The 18,938-nt window shown below is 34.4% G+C and overlaps 1 protein-coding gene across 1 annotated transcript; it reads left to right on the top strand.

The window, feature by feature from the left end:
* Positions 1-3,194: 3,194 nt before the first annotated feature.
* On the top strand, positions 3,195-17,661 carry LOC124091542 (cylicin-1-like; the record flags this gene model as incomplete). Its single annotated transcript, XM_046442615.1, has 4 exons — positions 3,195-3,235; positions 4,858-4,976; positions 6,236-7,834; positions 17,629-17,661. Coding segments are annotated over 4 exons (1,792 nt in total), but the record flags the coding sequence as incomplete, so codon positions are not given.
* Positions 17,662-18,938: the final 1,277 nt, after the last annotated feature.

Here is an 18,938-nt window from a genome sequence, read left to right as displayed (position 1 = left end):
CCTCTTCCTGTAATGTTTTGCCAAGGATGTTTTGAAGAGATGGTTTTCTAGCTGCAAATTCTTTTAACTTTTGTTTATCGTGAAGGTTTTAATTTCATCTTCCATCCTGAAGCTTAATTTCCCTGGATACACAATTCTTGGTTGGAACCCATTTTCTTTCAGTGTTTGAAATATGTTATTCCAGTATCTTCTAGCTTTCAGAGTCTGTGTTGAAAGATCAGCTGTTATCCTGATTGGTTTACCCCTGAATGTAGTCTGCTTCCTTTCTCTTGTAGCTTTTAAAATTCTCTCCTTATTCTGTATGTTGGGCATCTTCATTATAATGTGTCTAGGTGTGGATCTCTTATGATTTTGCACATTCGGCGTGCTGTAGGTTTCTAGGATTTGGGATTCTGTCTCATTCTTCAAGTCTGGGAAGTTTTCTCATATTATTTCATTGAATAGATTGCTCATTCCTTTGGTTTGGACCTCTATACCTTCCTGTATCCCAATGACTCTTAAGTTTGGTCTCTTTATGTTATCCCATATTTCTTGGATGTTCTGCTCATGGTTTCTTAACAGTCTTGCTGACCTGTCTATGTTCTTTTCAAGTTGAAATACTTTGTCTTCATTGTCTGATATGCTATCTTCTAAGTGTTCTACTCTGCTGGTAGTATTCTCAATTGAGTTTTTAAGTTGGTTTATTGCTTCCTGCATTTCTAGGATTTCTGTTTGTTTGTTTTTTATAACCTCTATCTCCCTGTATAGTTGATCTTTTGCTTCTTGGATTTGTTTATGTAATTCATTGTCGAAGTGATCTTTCATTGTCTGATTTTGCTGTCTGATGTCTTCCTTGAGACTCCAGATCATCTGAAGCATGTATATCCTGAATTCTTTATCTGACATTCCATCTGCTGCAGATATTACCTCTTCTAAAGTTGAGTTGACCTGCATTGCTTGGGGTCCTTTCTTTCCTTGTCTTTTCATACTGCTCGCATTTCTTTCTGCTTGGTGAAACTGTTGTGTTATTGAAATTTTCCCCCTATATATTTATATTGCTCTTGTATAGTTGAAAAGTCTCCCTTGCAGGGGCGGGCAGCGGCTGTGCTCCTCCTCCAATTGGGGTAATCTGTCTACCACGCTGACGGGCTGCTGGGCCTGTTCTGCTGGTCGGTCGCAGGTCTGCCTGCCTTGCGGGCACGGGTGGCAGCTCTTTTCTGCCCCTACTCCAATTGGGGTGACATGTCTACCATGCCGGCAGGCCGCTGGGCCTGTTTCGCCGGTCTGTCGCAGGTCTGCCTACCTTGCGGGCACAGGCGAAGGCTCTGCTCTGCCCCTACACCAATTGGAGTGATGTGTCTACCATGCCAGTAGGCCGCTGGGCCTGTTCCGCCGGTCAGTCGCAGGTCTGCCTACCTTGCGGGCACGGGCGAAGGCTCTGCTCTGCCCCTACTCCAATTGGGGTGACGTGACTACCACACCGGCGGGTCACTGTGCCTGTTCCGGGCACGGGCAGCGGCTCTGCTCTGCCCCCCTGGATTGATGACAAAGTGAGAGAGACTTGGGTGTTTGTGACTCACTTTCTTTACCAGGAGACCAACTGTTTCTGTCGCCACTGTTATCGATGAAGTTATCTCCTCTGCTGCTTTCTGATGACATCAGATCTCTGCCATGTTGGTATCCCATGCGAATGGCAACATTTCGTTCCCTTTGCCAGGTGACCAAAGCAGCGGGTGGGTCCTGACCGGCCCTCACAAGCCCCGTCTCAATCCTGTTGCCACTGCCTATGAAGGCTCGGTTGGTATTTACCTCCACAGTATTCAGCAGGACCCGGACCAAGAAGCAGTTTCCGCGGGTTCTTTAGCCCTGGGCCAGAGCAGTTCCGGGAGCCAGAATTCGGCCGCTCCGGGCTCAGTGTATGTTCTGATAGGAGCAGGTTCCAAGAAGCAGTTTCCGCGGGTTCTTTAGCACTGAGCCTGAGTAATTTGTCTGCGAGACGCAGGCGAATGGCAGCCTGAAATTACCTGTTCTATAGCTGAATGAGCTGCGATCAGTCGAAAACAGGGATGGTGACGTCAGCTCTCCAAGATGGTGGCCGCTGGCTTCCTCTGTGGTCTGACTGGTGTGGAGAACTGAATTGGACCTCTTCCTTCCCCCTCTCAAACCCAGAATTCAGCACTGAGTACAGTGATTGCACAGCCGACTGGAGCCCGCAGAATCCACAGTGCTGTATCTTTGCATTGCTATCTCGTCATTTCCCAGCACGCACCGCAGACTCTAGCCACGGGGCGATTTGCTGAATAAGCAGCTTGACCCTCCGTGCGGACAAATCACTTGCGTTTGAGCCCCCGTAGCTGATCCTTGTGCAATGGAAATCCTTCCTCTAAGTTTTGGAGCACCCCAATTTTGCTGGAAATTCCTAACAAGATAGCTTTTAGCCATTCTAACTTGTCATTCTCCCGCACAGTGACGCGGTACACGGGGGTGATGCACTCCCTTCGCCGCCATCTTCCCCTCTCCCCCATTCTACTGTTTTGTATAACTAATTAGAACACACCAAATATTAAAATATAGTTCTGCTCATCAAGTCTCAGAATTGTTAGTGATATACTTTATATTATATGTGACATATATGAACTCATGAAATAAAGTTACTAGTCAAAAAAAAACACTAGTAGGTCATTGATTAATGTTTTTGAAAAAGTACAAATTTCAGAAATCTAAAATGTTTTCATTTTCAACACTATTTAGAGCAGTGGTTCTTAACCAGAGATCAGTATCAAAATCACCTTGAGATTTTTAAAAATATATACTTGATCAACCTAATCTAGAGATTGTAACCCAATCTAGCGATAGTTTTCTGATATTTTCATTTTTTTTAATTTCCAAATTCTCTTTTTACATCTAGTTTAAAACCACTAGCTTAGAAACTGTTTTACTCAGTGTCTTTTATAGACATTTTTAAGTTAGTTGTTATTTAATGATACATAAGGACTGTGTTTTGTGCTGGGTATTAGAGCTTTATTTTGGAAGTGAAAATAGTTTTGACTCAAATATAAATAGATTTCACTATTTTGATTTACTTTATTTTGTTTTTAAGAATTGATGATGAGAGATTTCATGGATTTACAAAGTGTAGTTATTGGATGATTATATTTATGGCTATTATTATTGATAATATAAATTCAATTAAAACATTTTTCTTTTTTTGACAGACAAGACGTGAACATCACAACATATGCTAATACCATTCCAAGTAAGAACTTAGTCTTTGAAGTTCAATTATTTTTTACAGTTTAAAATAATTTTAGCAAATAATGACTAGAATCTTCTGTTAAATATGACAAATCAATAACTTCCTTGAACTTGTGATAAAACATAATGAATGCATGTTTGTGTTCTGACCTTAATATGGGTCTGTATTAGCTAACTTAAAATGAAAGACTTGTTTAGCTTTTCCTTCCTCCTCATAGTATAAAATCTGCTTACTTATTTAACTTCATCTTGTGTCCAAAAATCAAAATTACAAAACCCAAATTAAGGAGAACAAATATAGTTAGAGAGGTGAATGTAATTACTGAACATACCATTTGTTGAAGAGCTGCAACTTTGGAAATTCTCATTAATATATTGAGCTGAAATAATTCATTATGCTACAATTTTTTCCAATAGTTCTTCCCTCTGGAAATATAGAAAGAAAACTGTAACATTGTGATTAAGAACATGAACTCAGAGGTCAACTTGTCTATATGTGAACCTTTACTATTTAATAGCTTTATGATTTGAGGGAAGAATTTAACTTCTATCAGTGCTTTATTTTTCTTCATTCATAAGAAATGGAGGTAATTGTCTTTTCTATTTCAAAGAGTTTTGTAATGAATAAGTGGGTTTATATATTAAGCACTTGGAACATAGTTTGACAATATTAAACACCACATAAATGTTAACAATTGAAATTATGTTATCACTACTACTACTACTACTACTACTCTCTCATATAGTAGCTCTTTAAATATATGAATAAATTGATCACATCTCTCACTAGACTCTTCATCTCCAGGAGAACTATCCTGAGTTTTGAATACCATTGCTCTTTTGAAATAGCTTATGAGTAATTTGATTTTCCTAATTATTCTATTCTGGATGCCCTCAAGTGTATATACGCCATTCTTTAAGAAGTTTTGTCATACTCACTACTTGGTTAATAGCCCTAAGTTCTATTATTTGGGATAATATTGAAGTGACAGTGGTGCTAAAACAAGCACTCAAAATTAATCAATCAAACATCATACTGAATAATTTATGGTGAGCATTGCACTAATTATTGTGGGAACTATAGAAGGAATCATAATATTATCTGCAATATAACCAAAATGGCATAAGGAAAACAAACCAAAACAAAGGAGATGATGTAGGCATTTGGAATGAAATAGTTAATCTTTATCTGTTTTCCATTCCTACTATTTTATTTTACCAAGATGATTTAGGTAAATATTTATGAAATTTTTAAATCCAGGAAATAAAATTATAAATGTTACATTAAGCAGAATTCAATATTAAACAGAGTAATTGATTTTTATTTTCCCTGATTACTATACAAATAAATTACAAGTCTCCAGAAAGAAGCTATATTTTGAGTTATCCTAAATATATATATATATATATATATATATATATATATATATAGATAGATAGATATATAGATATAGATATATATATATATAGATATATATAGATATAGATATAGATATAGATATAGATATAGATATAGATATATATAGATATAGATATAGATATATATATTGCTGAAGAATGTTTCAGTGTTGATGCAAGTGTTGCTATTAATTTCAAATTATTTGTTGCTTTCTCTCATTTTAGTCAGTGAAACTAGTGGAAAATCATGGAATCAAGAACACTTTGCTTGGACATTTCCCAGACCATCCATGCCAAGTAGAAAAGAGAAAGCAAGACCTTCAGAATTACAAATCACAGTTTCTGTAAGTAGGGAAAAGATTATTTTAAACTTAATCTAAATTGGTACAACCTATGTAAATAAGTCATATAAAAATAATCTAATACCTGGAAGCAGATTTTGAATTTATTTTTCTCTGTTGAACAGATTGCCTCAAACTTGTTTCAGATTAAACTCTTATTTGTACATGTTACTTTACATCAAAGTCATTACATAGCTAATGAATTAATCAATCTTGAAGTCTAATGCTATATCTGGTGGTTACTGTCAGAAAATGTTCACCAGCTACACACAAAAATAACCTAAAATTTGAATATTATAGCAGAAGTGATTTTGTGGTTTTGCAGCTTCCTATATTCTTTGATTTGCAATTGAGGCTACATGATACTAGAAGATTGAAGTTTACTATTCCTTCTATAAAATGAGTTATCCTATTAATTAGCAAAGCATAAAACTGGTATGCATGGGACACCTATTTTGCTATCACAATATTTTTAAAGCATCTCCCAAAGTTACAGCTAATGCATTCATTCAAAGGCCATTAATTATACTGGTAGTGATCCAAGAAGCATACTTCTCTTCGTGTTTCTCTTTTAATATCATATGGACATTGGATTGTTGGTGTCTCTACTGGAATATTCAAAGAGTATAATAAGTAAATATAAAATCAGTTTTTGTGGCAACTTATTAAAACCACATTTGACAAATCTTTGGATATGAGTTGAAAACCAGTTATAGCATTGCTACCCAAGTTTATGTAGATCAAATGAAATGTTTGTTTCATTTTTTTGTCCCCATTTTCAACAATACTCCACAGTCATGATCTCAGGTTTTAATTTTGACTAGAGACTTGAAAAGCAGAAATAGAAAGTTTGTTCTGAATAATACACCTATCACAAGAATATCCCTGATAAATTTCAAAGTCATCAGTTTTTCCTGGCTCAATCGGGGGGGGGGCATGCAGCATGTCAGAGATAATGTTCCAAAAGGACCACACTTTTGATTGTCAGGACAGATCATAGATATCATAGATCATTAAGAACTTGTTCCAATCCTAATATGAATCATTAAGAGTATCCTAACATTTCCCTTAAAGTCATATAATTTTCAAAGCAGAATTATGACACATACACATACACACACACACACACACAACCTTGAAATAGAAAAAATATTATATTCAATTTTGAATAGATTTTTAATGAAAAGATAAACTATTTCAATATGGCAATATGAAAATATAGAACATTCACAAATTCTCGTTATTCTAACTTAACTTTTCAGAGGCAAGACCAAAGAAAACTAGAGGAAGGTCAGAAGCCAGCTCATATATGGATAAGGCATTCTTTTAGAAAAATTTTTCAAAGGCCATCCATTTACCTAGCTATCGGGATACAGGCTCCATTCAGACATCATTATAATCCCAAAACCCGTGATATAAGGGCAGAAATTAAAACGTCAAAAGATGTTAAAAATAGAACAATTTTAGAGAATTATTCCAAGAAAGAAACAGGCCCATATGTAGCAAATCCAGAATCCAAGAAAATAGTAAAAGATGATAAGCCTAAAAGAATAAGTAAAGGAGATAAAACTCCATCAAAAACATCATTTGAAAGTGAAATATTTAAGAAATCAAAATCCAAATCAGAAAAAAATCCAGAATTCAAATATTCTAAGTTAGGCTCTAAAACATATTCAAATAAAGATATGAAGAATACAATGAATTCCAAGAAGAGAGATACTGAATCCACATACTCAAGAAACAATCCAAAGAAAGACTCTAAGGTGATCTTAAAGAAGAATTCTGATGGCAAATCAGAGACTTGCTCAATAAATATTTCAAATGTAGATTTAATTATGTATTTGGAGGAGATTGTTACTAAATTCATGGATGTCAATACATGGTCAAAGAATTATTCACAGAACAATTCAAAGAAAGATGCAAAGAAGGAAAAAAAGGAGGGGAAAAAGAAGGGCGGAAAGAAAGGCTCTGATGCAGAATCTGAAGACTCAAAAGATGCAAAGAAGAAGGATAAGAAAGGTGGAAAGAAGGATAAGAAGAAGGATTCAAAGAAGGACACAGAGTCTACTGATGCTGAATCTGAAGAGTCAAAAGATGCAAAGAAAGATGATAAGAAGGATAAGAAATCAAAGAAAGGTGACAAGAAGAAGAATTCAAAGAAGGACACAGAGTCCACTGATGCTGAATCTGAAGAGTCAAAAGATACAAAGAAAGATGATAAGAAGGATAAGAAATCAAAGAAAGGTGACAAGAAGAAGGATTCAAAAAAAGATGCAGCCTCTACTGAGGAGTCTGAATCTGAAGGGGATACCAAAAAAGGTAAAAAGAAGGGCAAGAAAGATGCCAAAAAGAAGAAGGATGCAGGATCTACTGATGCTGATTCTGAGTCTGAAGGGGATACCAAAAAAGGTAAAAAAGGTGAAAAGAAGGGCAAGAAAGATGCCAAAAAGAAGAAGGGTGAAGAGTATACTGAAAGTGAGACTGATGCAGAGGCAATAGATGGTAAGAAAGGTTCAAAGAAAGAGTCCAAGGATGCAAAGAAGGAAATAGAGTCTACTACGGATGACTCTGATAAATCACTAAATAAACAGGATTCTAAAAAGATAACTGAGGACTCAGATGCCACTTCCACAGATTCAAGGAAGGCACCAACAGACCTGAAGAGAGGTGGATCCAGAATGTCATCCAAAAAGACTACTTTCCAAGAAAAAGAGAAGCAAACAATTTCAGGTAGAGTTCCTCCAACAAGAGAAAGACCACCACTCCCTCCTTGTGAGCCTTTTTTACCATCACCTAAAGTGAAACGTGTCTCTCAGTGCAAGATGCCTCCTCCACCTCCAAAACAAAGATATGCTCCTTTGGTATGTTTACTCCTGTTTTATTTTTCAGGGAAAAATATATTTTTAAATTTAAGACTTTTAAAAGTTTGAATTTTCATATTTTCTAAAGAATAGCCCTCTTTTAATTGTAATATTGTACAAATTTGGTCTCAGAGGCAGGAGAGATTATAAGTACTGTGAAATGTCTTAAAAGAGTAGCAAAACAAATGTTAACATTTTAGAGAATAAGAATTATTTGGACTATAGCACAGGGAAGTGGATCTTAGTTTAAGAAAACAAATTAATTTTAAGTAAGGTCATTTAACAAAAATGATTAACTGCTCTATACTTACCTAAATCAAAATTGAAAACTGACTAAAACTTCTACATTGGCAGATTTAATTGATATATGAAGTCATTTCCTGGGAAGTTGCTGAATATAGTAAAAGCTCAATTAAGTAATATCTACTCATAGCAGTTGGTAATATCCCAAAATTCAGATGTGCAAAAATTGTTATTTAATCTGAGTCTGGACTAAACATTTTTTGTGAGTTATCATCTTTACTGATACCAGAAAATGAATATTAACTGTCCACAAGTAACCCGGTCTCCTTTGGTTTCTAACAGTCACTTTCAGGTTAACTCCATTTCTTTGGAGGTAAATACCATGTATATTTAGCTTCTATTTTTTTCTCATTCAACAGATTATGTCTTCCTTCTCCATTCCTCAAGTAGTCTTTCTTTAATGTTTATTTTTTTAGTTGTAGTTGGACACAGTACCTTTATTTCACTTATTTATTTTTATGTTGTGCTGAAGATCGAAACCAGGGTCTCACATGTGCGAGGCAAGTGCTGTATCACTGAGCCACAATCCCAGCCCCTCAAATAGTCTTATTTTAGGGGAAATATTTAAAAATGTATCACTTTGGAAGGATGGTTTCTGGTTCCACATGCCTCACTTTCTGGTTCTCTTTAGTTTTTGGTTGAGGTTTAACTCATATGTATGGTTTCTGAACATCAATGTGTTTCTTTGCTCTCACAGTATTTATTGCCTATTCTCAGTATAGTGGGACTAATACCCTCTGTCATGCAAAATACAGATCATCTGTAGTTATGGTGAGGTCTTAATCTTAAGCTTCTCATTTTCCTTTATTGCCTCTTCCTATCACTCTACCTTTCTTTCCTCCTCTTTCTACTCTCCGCTCTCCTCCTCTTCTTTGACTCTTTCAAGGAGCTTCAGTTTCTATTCTACTCTGGTAGGCAATTCATTTTACCCTATATCCCAAGTTTCTATTTTTGGTTTATAATAAAACTATGTACAGACGTCCACTTGCATTCCATATATTAATAACAGTTTAAAAATTAGAAACTTTTTTATATTTCTCACAAGACCTACTTCTGAAGCCCATTTTTCTCCCAGTATTTTCATAAAGCCTGCTTTGCAACTCAAATGTGATTAACGACCCCTTGTTTTACATGATATCTTTTCTCTGAACCTTATGGACTGAGTCAATGGATGGGTAGCCACCAGGTCGACAAAACTTACAAGGAATTAAAATACACTGGAGAATAATTTTAAGGTAATTGTGAAAAATTACCCTCAAATATCTACATTTATTACAAAAAGCAGTTTTGATAAAAATAAGTAAATTATGAGAAAAATTATAGCCAATGACTACATTTAATTAAGAAAATAAGAAATAATACCTATTCTCCTTAATAAAATTCCTTTACATATTCCCAGTCCAGGTAGGCTTTTCCACCTTTATCATTCTACTGAAACTGCTCTTCTAAAGGTTACCAAATACCATTTTTGTGGCCACAGACACTGGTTTCTCCTCTCTCTCTCCATGTTATTCTGCCATCAAAAAACTTTTAAACTAACCATTCTTTCCTTCTAGAAACACTTTCTATACTTAATATTTGTGACACTGTGCTCTCCTATTTTCATTTCTGTTTGGTGGTAGCTTATAATCACCTCCATTCTATCTTCTGCTTCACCATTAAATATTGTAATGACACAAGTCTTGCTCTTGACTTTTAATATATGCCATCCACATTGCTGAATTAACCAAATCCAATGGCTTTAAGTGCCATCTATGTACTAATGATTCTAAACTTAACATCTTTAGCCTTGCTTTTCCCATTGAGATCTAAATTCTTACTCCAAGTGCCTGCATGAAATCTCCACTATATTATCTACTAGGCGCCTCAACACAATATGTCTCAACAATCTTTCTTTTACATTTATTTATTTATTTGTTTGTTTGTTTGTTTGTTTGTTTGTTTGTTTTGGGACTGGGAATTGATCCCAGGGGATTTGTACATCCCCAGCCCATTTTATTTTACATATAGTTTTTGAGATAGGGACTTACTAATTTCTAAGAGGCTGGCCTCAAATTTGCAAAACTGTCTCAGCCTCCTGGGCTACAGGGATTACAGGTCTGCACCATCATGCCCAGCAGTAGATGGAGTTTTATTTGCACAGAGTATGGAACTCAGGGGTACTTTACCACTAAGCTACATTCCAAGGCCACACCTCTTTTTTGAGGTAGGGTCTGGCTAAGTTGTCAAGGCTCACCTTGAACTTGTGATTTTTCTACCTCAGCCACCCAAGTAATTGAAATTCAGGAGTGTGCCACTAAGCATAGCAACTCAGTAACACTCTTAACCTCTCCTAAAATCTGTTCCTACTCTAGCCTCTGTCTTATCAAATGGCACCACTATCCAACTATTTGAGATTTTAAATCCCGAATACAATATGAATTTCTCTTTTCCTCACCCCTAACATGTAATCAACTAGTAAGATATAGCTACCTTATAACCTGAAGCAGCACAGTTTTCTTCATCTCCAAAACTACCACTTTAATGACCCAAATCATCAACATTGTCTTTCTGGAATACTATGAAAGTTTCCAACTAGTGTACCAATATAATGCTTAAAAGATTTTGGTGGATTCCCATTGCAATCAGGATAGAGTCAAATTCCTTACTCTTGTTTTCAGTCCCTACATTATCCAGCTGCTACCCTTTTTTTCACCCTTAAATTGTATCACTTTTTGCCTTTTATTTAGCTATCTAGCTGAATTAGCATTCTTTTTCTTTCTCATACATATCAAAGCCATTTACTCACCAAGTCTTTGATTTATATTGTTCTCTCTGAATAGAAAACTCATTACTTAGTTTTTCAGCTTAAATGTGGTCTTCAGAGAAGCCTTCCTTAATTACCCCGCTTACCCACTGTCCATTAGATCTCTAAAACCTGAATCCTACTTTATTTCTCTTCACTGAATTTATCTTTATTTTCAAATTAATTGCTGATTAATATTTTTTTAAAATATCTTTATTTACTTATTTTTATGTGGTGCTGAGGATCGAACCCAGGGCCTTGCACACGCTAGGCAAGCGCTCTACTGCTAAGCCACAACCCTAGCCCAATATTTTTAAAATTATAATCATTGTTAGAATTCAAGTTCCCTGCAGGAAGTAATTTTTTTCTTTATTGCTATATGCACAATTTCAACAGCAGAACCTGAACTATATTTATTGTGTGGAGAATTTGGTCTCTCCAAAGAGCTAACAAGTTCACATCATGATAATTGAATTTCTGAAACCCGTTGTTCTACATTTAGTAAGACATGATTATCCTACCACCAAAATATACCCTGAATCAGTCAATTTTTCTACATTTTCATAACTAATAGTACCAATCATCCTCCTTCTTCACCACTTCCTCCTCTTCCTCCTCCTCCTCCTCCTCATCATCATTATCATTATCTCTCCAATATCTGTGCTAGCCATAATAGACAAGGTATTTGAAGTGGGATTTTTTTTAAGTGCATTGTGCATTCTAAGTGTCTGGAAAAATATTTATATTTATACTTTTCATTTAGTGTTGAAGAATATATGAACAGATTGTGTTAATAAGTCTTAGGTTTCCTTTAGTAGGGATTCAAAGAATCACGTCATATTCTCTTTCCATCCCCATTCGAGTTCTACTGAGCTTCACAGCAGAACATAAACAAAGTTACTGTCACATTTCAGGGTTAGCTCTGTTAACACTCTTGTATTAAGATAGCTTTGACTTGAATCCTTGGTCTACATCTTACTACCAATACTGTTGAGTACTTTCTTAATCATTTGGAACACCACATTTCAGAATTGCAAAATGGGGTATTAAAAAGACCTTTTTCATAGGAAAATTAAGCATGTACATTGCTTAGTGTAGTGTATGGCATTGTATTTTGCATAACCCTGAAGCTCTCCTCTCCTCCTATTATATTTCCCCAAAATATATAGGTGGATTTTAATTTTATTCAGATTATATAAATAAAATTAAAAAGAAAAAGATTCTGTGGAAAATGTTCAAGTCTATAAGTAAACCAACCAATATTCTCAACTGTTGTTGTTTTCTCTAGAAAATTGATTAATTGATAATGCATTTTGTTTTCCATCAAGTATTATCATTTACTGAGCCAAAAAAAGATTATATGGAATTACATGATTGTAATTTAATAGCCTAGACAGAAAGACTCATATATACGTTCCAGATTTTAATTTTTTTCTGCTTACTTCCATATCTATAAATAATATCTTTACATATATGCTTCTTAATTTTACACATTTTCTATTGATTTTCTACCATGTTTATGTAATATGTTCTAAGGACCTCACATTCCTTCTTCTAGTATGGTTCAACCTTTATTTTTATTTCTTTATTAAGTCCATTTATGACTTTAAATATTATATTTTGAAATTTTTGCCTAGTTTCCTTACTCTTTAAGTTCTTTCCTGTTGCTACTAGTTCTTCATTTAAAATTGCTCATTTTAATTAGCATATTATAATTCTTCAGATTATTATGTCATATTTATACATGCACATAATTTGATCAGATTCATTCCCCTGAAACTTTCCTTTCCCTCCCCTCCACCTTCTGCATGATTCACTTTCTCTATTCTAATATCCATTTTCTTTTTATTATTATTAATTTAATCATTTCATTGTAGTTATATGTAAAACCTGTATTTGTTGTGGTGTATTTGTACATGAATATAGCATAATTTGGTAGTTTTCCTTCTCTAGTACCACCTGATGCACTACACTATTCCCTCCCTCTCGATCCCCTTGTCTGTTCTGTTATTCTCCCTTCTATTTTCATGAGATCCCTTTTTTATACATTATTTTCCTTCTCAATAGATTCCAAATATGAGAAAAAAAACGTTTGAACAGTCAATTTCTGAGTCAGGATTATTTCATTTAGTATGATGTACCTCCTGTTGTTCCTCCATTTAACAGTAAATGACATAATTTCATTTTATTTTTTATGGCTGAGTAAGCCTCCATAGTATACATGATTTCCTATAGTGATCTTTCACCAAATTCTATGGCTTTGTCTCTATTGACATTTCCTTGTCACCTTTTGTCTTTATCAGAAATATATCTCTTCCTGTAATATCCCTGAATGTTTACTCTCATATTTGTTTCCTCCTCTTCTCATATCACTATTTCTCTATCTCAGTTTCTGATACTTACACTTTTTTCCATGTGCAATTCAATATTGTTTTTTTATGGCTCAGTTTTTAGACGTTCATTCTTCTCTACATATTCTATTTGGAAGCATTTTTATATTATTATTTCTTCCATTTTGCATTTCTATTTTTATTTTTTCATACCTCTGAAGGAATAAAATATATCTCTAGACTGTTCTCTTATCCAAAAGCTCACCTGTTATTTCTTATATTTAATCAATTTATAGTTGCAGATGGGAAAAAAAGGATTTGAGATTTAAATTTATCTTTAAATTGTATTTTTGTGCATGAGTGATTTGAAATAAATCCTCTATAAATAATAGTATCTAACCTACTCATTATAATAAATTATTCTTATGTTCAAATGAGAAAGAAGTTAAAAGAGTTTTGTAAATGACAAATTATTATATAAATACAATGATTTATTATAGTTATTACTGCCTTTTGCCTTCTTTATATTACTCCCATTTTTCTTCAGTACCCCCTTCTTTTGTTATTTACTTCAAAACACAACTTTCCCTCCAAAAAATAACACATTTTTTTCTATTTTTTGGTTGACATTAATATTATCTTCCAAACAAACTGAAAATCCCCCATTGGCATTGACTAAATTCTTATATTCACCATAGCACCAGAATGTTGTTCTGCATGCTGAATATGATTAATAAATATCTGTTGATTAACATGGAGATTTTGCCAGCAGAAGCCATGGCTTTATTTTTAACTTGAACATTACATTTTTATTTGGATTTTTTGTAATATTCATTTGACTCATCAATTTAACTTTCTCCATTTTATCTGAATTATCTTTTGCAAACTTTGCTGGATTCTGTTGACCCTATCTTGAAAATATACCTAGAATTTAATTGCTACCCATTAACTGTGTTGTGATGCTGCAAGTCTAAGCAATTGTTATCACTCTCCTGAATTACTGCAGTAACTGTATAAGAGATCTTTATGCTTTTAATCTTTCCTCATTGTATTATCACCAAATTATGCTGTTCTATCCTGTGCATGAATGAATATCTGACAACAAATCCTACTGTTGTGCATAGTTATTATGCACCAATAAATAAGTTTAAAAAGAAGACTTAAAAATGTCCCCTTGAATATCAGATTATGTCACCCTATGCTTACAACTCCTGTAACAAAGGGAAGGGGCATATGAAACTTTTGGGGAGTGAGTGAAGTGTTCAATGTCTTGACTGCAGGAGTGTTTTGACAACTGTATGTCTGTAGAAACCCATCAACCTGTAAATTGATGTAGTTTGTTTTATATCCATTTAATCAACAAAGCTGTTTAAAACAAAGTTGATGAAAATATATGATACTTAGAATCAGCAGAATTAAATTAAAACTGAAAGAAACAAACTAACCTGAAAAAACTCTATAATGCCAGAATAAATGACAAAATGTTTACAATTTTCAACAAAGCCCTAGATAATATGACTCACTTTTACCTCTTATTTCATTTTTTTTCTACTTTGTCAACCTGATTTAACCACATTGGCTCCTCCACTATTCCTTGAATAACCCAGGAATATTATTTAGGGGTATATAGTTGTCATTTCCTCTACCTAGAGTATTCTTTCCATAGATTTCTGCATGGTTAACTCCCTTACTTCTTCAAAAATTTGCTCACCTGTCAAATTCTCAATGAGGCAACTCTGACCTCATTATTTAAAAGTGCAACTGTTGGGCATGGTGGTGCTTACCTGTAATCCCAGCATCAGAAAGCTGAGGCAGGAGGACGGAAAATTCAGCTCCAGCCTCAGCAACTTATGGAGGCCCTAAGCAACCCAATAAGACCCTGTCTATAATAAAATACAAAAAAAAAAAAAAAAGGCTGGGGATATGGCTCAGCAGTTAAGTGCCCCTGGGTTCAATACGTGGTACCAAAAAAATGCTATTCTTCCCCTTCACACTCTCACCCTTATCTCATCTACATGTTCATTAATTTGCTACCTTCCAATATTTAATTTAATTATTTATTATGTTGGTTGTGGATTGTACATACCCTTTGCTAGAAAAGCAAACTCCTTAAAGCTAAACTCCTTGCTTTGCTTACTAATATATCTGAAATGACCTAAAAAGTGTCTGGCACTCAATATTTGTTGAATAAGTAGATGATATTTCTTAGATAAGTAGGGAGAAATGAATGAAATAATTATTGGACAGTTACATGAACACAGGATGGAGTTATTATGAATTTTTGGTGTGCTCAGTCTATGAACTAATCTATTCATTAGTTGAATAATGGTGAAGAAACTGATATTTAAGCTGGATCATGAAGGATGAGGAAAATTTTGACAGACAGACAATAGAAAAGTTTCTATCCAAAACTACTCAACTAACGCAACTGTGAAATTGTATTAAGAGATGGAACATTAAAAGATGATTCTGAAAGAGTATGTTAACTGAGTAATAACTGTCATAGTAGTCAGAATAAAAGGCTAAAGCCCATAAAAGCAGCAACAGGATATTTTGACACCACTCCAAAAGTTTATTACAAGAAATAAGTAAAACCTCTAACAGGAGGAAGGGAAATTAAGTTCTGATTTATATGAGGATAATTTCTTAAATGCATTTTTAATCTATATACTTTCCAAATAATGTTTTGCTTGTGTTGTAATTATTGATTTTCTGCTACTTTCTGGCACTCTAAGAATGCATCCAATTAATCTACCCTTTCCTCCTCACCTACCATGAGGCTTCATGTCCTATTGTTGGACCCCGGCTGTCAATAATAAATTCTAATTCCACAATATCACTTCCTTGTACAATGTCCCATTATTTGGACATTTTCAAAAATTTTTCATTTTCAGAGCTATCAAGTTAACTTACCAAGAAGGCATTAAGTTTGTTTTTTGTTATTCTTCCACCAATAATTATAGTTTAACAAAGGAGTTTAAAAATGCTAAAGCTACAGATCTAAAAAATGCATTTGGATTTGGAATAATGTGGAATGCTTTAGAATGCAAGGCATCTGTAGTGCATCTCCCAAATCACAATATCTAGATAGAAGTAATTCCACATGTATTTAAAGCTAGATCTAATCAACACTTTACCTCAATTATTTGGGAAGCATAGCAATGTTTGAAAGAATATTGAACTATTAATCAAGAGTGCTGAAGAGGCACATTTCTGAGAATAAAATCAAAATCCTTATAAGATTAAATCAGAAAAGGGCTAAGGATATAGTTCAGTGGTGCAATGTTTGCCTAGCTTGCATGAGGCTCTGAGTTCAATCCTTAGTATAGGGGAAAAGTTAAACAAAAATAAGAGATAATTTGTGCAGGAAGAAATAAATATGAGATATAATCATGAAAATGTGTTGACTATGGGTAGCTATCAATCTAATCAACCCTATGGGGTAATTTCACCTCTAATAATTCAACAAAACACACACACATATATCATAAATACAGCAAATATAATTTTGTATTTATTATTTATGTAATAGATATATTGCAGCTGTTGAAGCTTCAAAGACAGTGGTGCATTTATTCACTGATGATTACAGAAGGAGACCTATGCAAACTTTCCTACCTTCTTCTGGGTGTATGTGGGAATATGTAGAAAGAATCATAAATGATGACTGCAATGCAATCTATAAGAGAAAGACTTTGGAATTAAATTAAATATATAAAATTAAGGGAATGCTATAGTAAAACATGAAACAGAATAATACACTTTCATGGAAATGATAATTATGAAACATAGAGAATTAGAAGGAAAAGATAAAACCATAATATTAATAGAGGCAGCAGAGAATACTATCATATTCCAGCTAGAGAAAAATCTATATGTGAATGACACATCTCTATAGTAGACACATTTACAACTAAAAATATTTGTATCATCCTGGTAAAATTTGCAGTTACTATCAGTTATTTTTAAATCCATTTTATGTTATATTTTCATCTTTAGACATTCTAGTCCACTAAAATAGTTAGTAGTTAAAAAGTGAGAGATTATACTGATGAAGTGATAATGATGTACTTTGATTCATGTACAAATAATGGTGACTAGTCTCGCATTCATTAATTCTCACCCTTCACTGGACATTATCATCACTCAGGAAGCTTGATCAGCATGCACATTGCTAGACTCAATGTTCAGAGATTTTGATTTGGTAGATCTGGAGTCCAGGAACCTGCATTTTTAAGAATAAATAATAAAAATGATATCCAAGTATCCTTCCATGTATTAATTATATGCTTTGGTATGGTCTGCAACACATCAGGGGTTTTCTATATTTAATAATGTTTTCTGTTTTATTTTCATCTTTCTGCTTTATTCCTCAGCCTGAAGCAAAGTGGATTCATAAGCTGCTTTAAAGAACAACTAAGCAGTTGGTTTCACAGAATGGCCTTAGAATAAGCACCAACTACTACTCTCCAAAGAGCATTACTACTTCTGGGGAACTGTAATAAATAAAAACAATTCTTTCACGGGAACCAGGGACTTATTTTTTGCATATAATTTATTAAGGTACTTTAGAGAGTTTTGTTTTTATTACATGCCTCAACTACTGAGACCAAAATAATATAGCATTTTACCTCTGTTTCTAAAGTGAAGCTGCAGCTTCACTTTAGAAACAATTTCTGAGTTTGGGTTAAAAAGTAGCAGTCTTACTTTATATGACTGTATCATGTTTTGTTAAACTTATTTTTTAAATTTTTATTTGTTCTTTTTAGATATACATGAAAGTAGAGTATGTTTTGACATATTATACACACACGTAGCACAACATATTCTAATTAGAAACCCATTCTTTATGTTGTACATGATGTAGAGTTAGTTTCACGGGTTGTGTATTCATATATGGACATAGGAAAATTGTGTCTGATTCATTAAATTTCTCTTTTACTTAGCATTCCAGCAACTATACAAATAATGAAATAAAGTGCCACAGTCTGGCTGGGCACAATTCAGGAGCCACTTGTCAAAAGAAACGAACTTTATTTTTAGAACACACACACCAAACCACACAGCTCCTCAGGAAAAACCTTCAGAGCCCAACTGCCACCACCGGCTTCCCACAAGCCTGTCAATCTCCCCCACTCCTCCTACTCTTGAGGCCGATTGGCTGGGTTGCGTGGGCGGAGCCAAAAAAGTCCCCCAATGAGCAGCTACTGGTCTGAAAGGGCGGGGAAACAGCCCAATGAGCATCACCGCAGAGGAGCCAGTCAGTTGGCAGCTAGAAGTTTGCTGGGGCTGCTGTGAGCCAATCATCAGCTGGCAGCTGGAAGTTTGCTGGCAGCTGGAAGTTTGCTGGGGCCTCTTTGGCTGTGGCTCTCAACAATAAAGCATAACTTCTGTACCCTTAAAAGAAAAAGTAAGTTATATGCAGATAAACCTGGCAAGATTCTTTGACCAAATATTTGACTATTTCTTGAAACTTATCCTAAGACTATTCTAGTAATTTCCTTATAAAATTCAGTTGTAGCAAGAATTCTGCTAAATCAGTTTAGTAAGAACCCCTATCCTAATTATCTGATCATCTTTTAGATAGAATTAGTTTCCTCATATTCTACCATCCTTGAAGTGATATCTGATATCCAAAGTATCCTGTTAGGAGAGTTTACCCAGAGATTTTCCTTAACACTAAATG

The sequence above is a fragment of the Marmota monax genome, unplaced genomic scaffold (assembly GCF_021218885.2).
Source record: "Marmota monax isolate L192 unplaced genomic scaffold, Marmota_monax_Labrador192_F-V1.1 WCK01_AAM20220418_F8-fsc00212, whole genome shotgun sequence".
NCBI classification, from domain to species: Eukaryota; Metazoa; Chordata; class Mammalia; order Rodentia; family Sciuridae; genus Marmota; species Marmota monax.
This window is presented reverse-complemented; position numbering and strand designations above follow the sequence as displayed.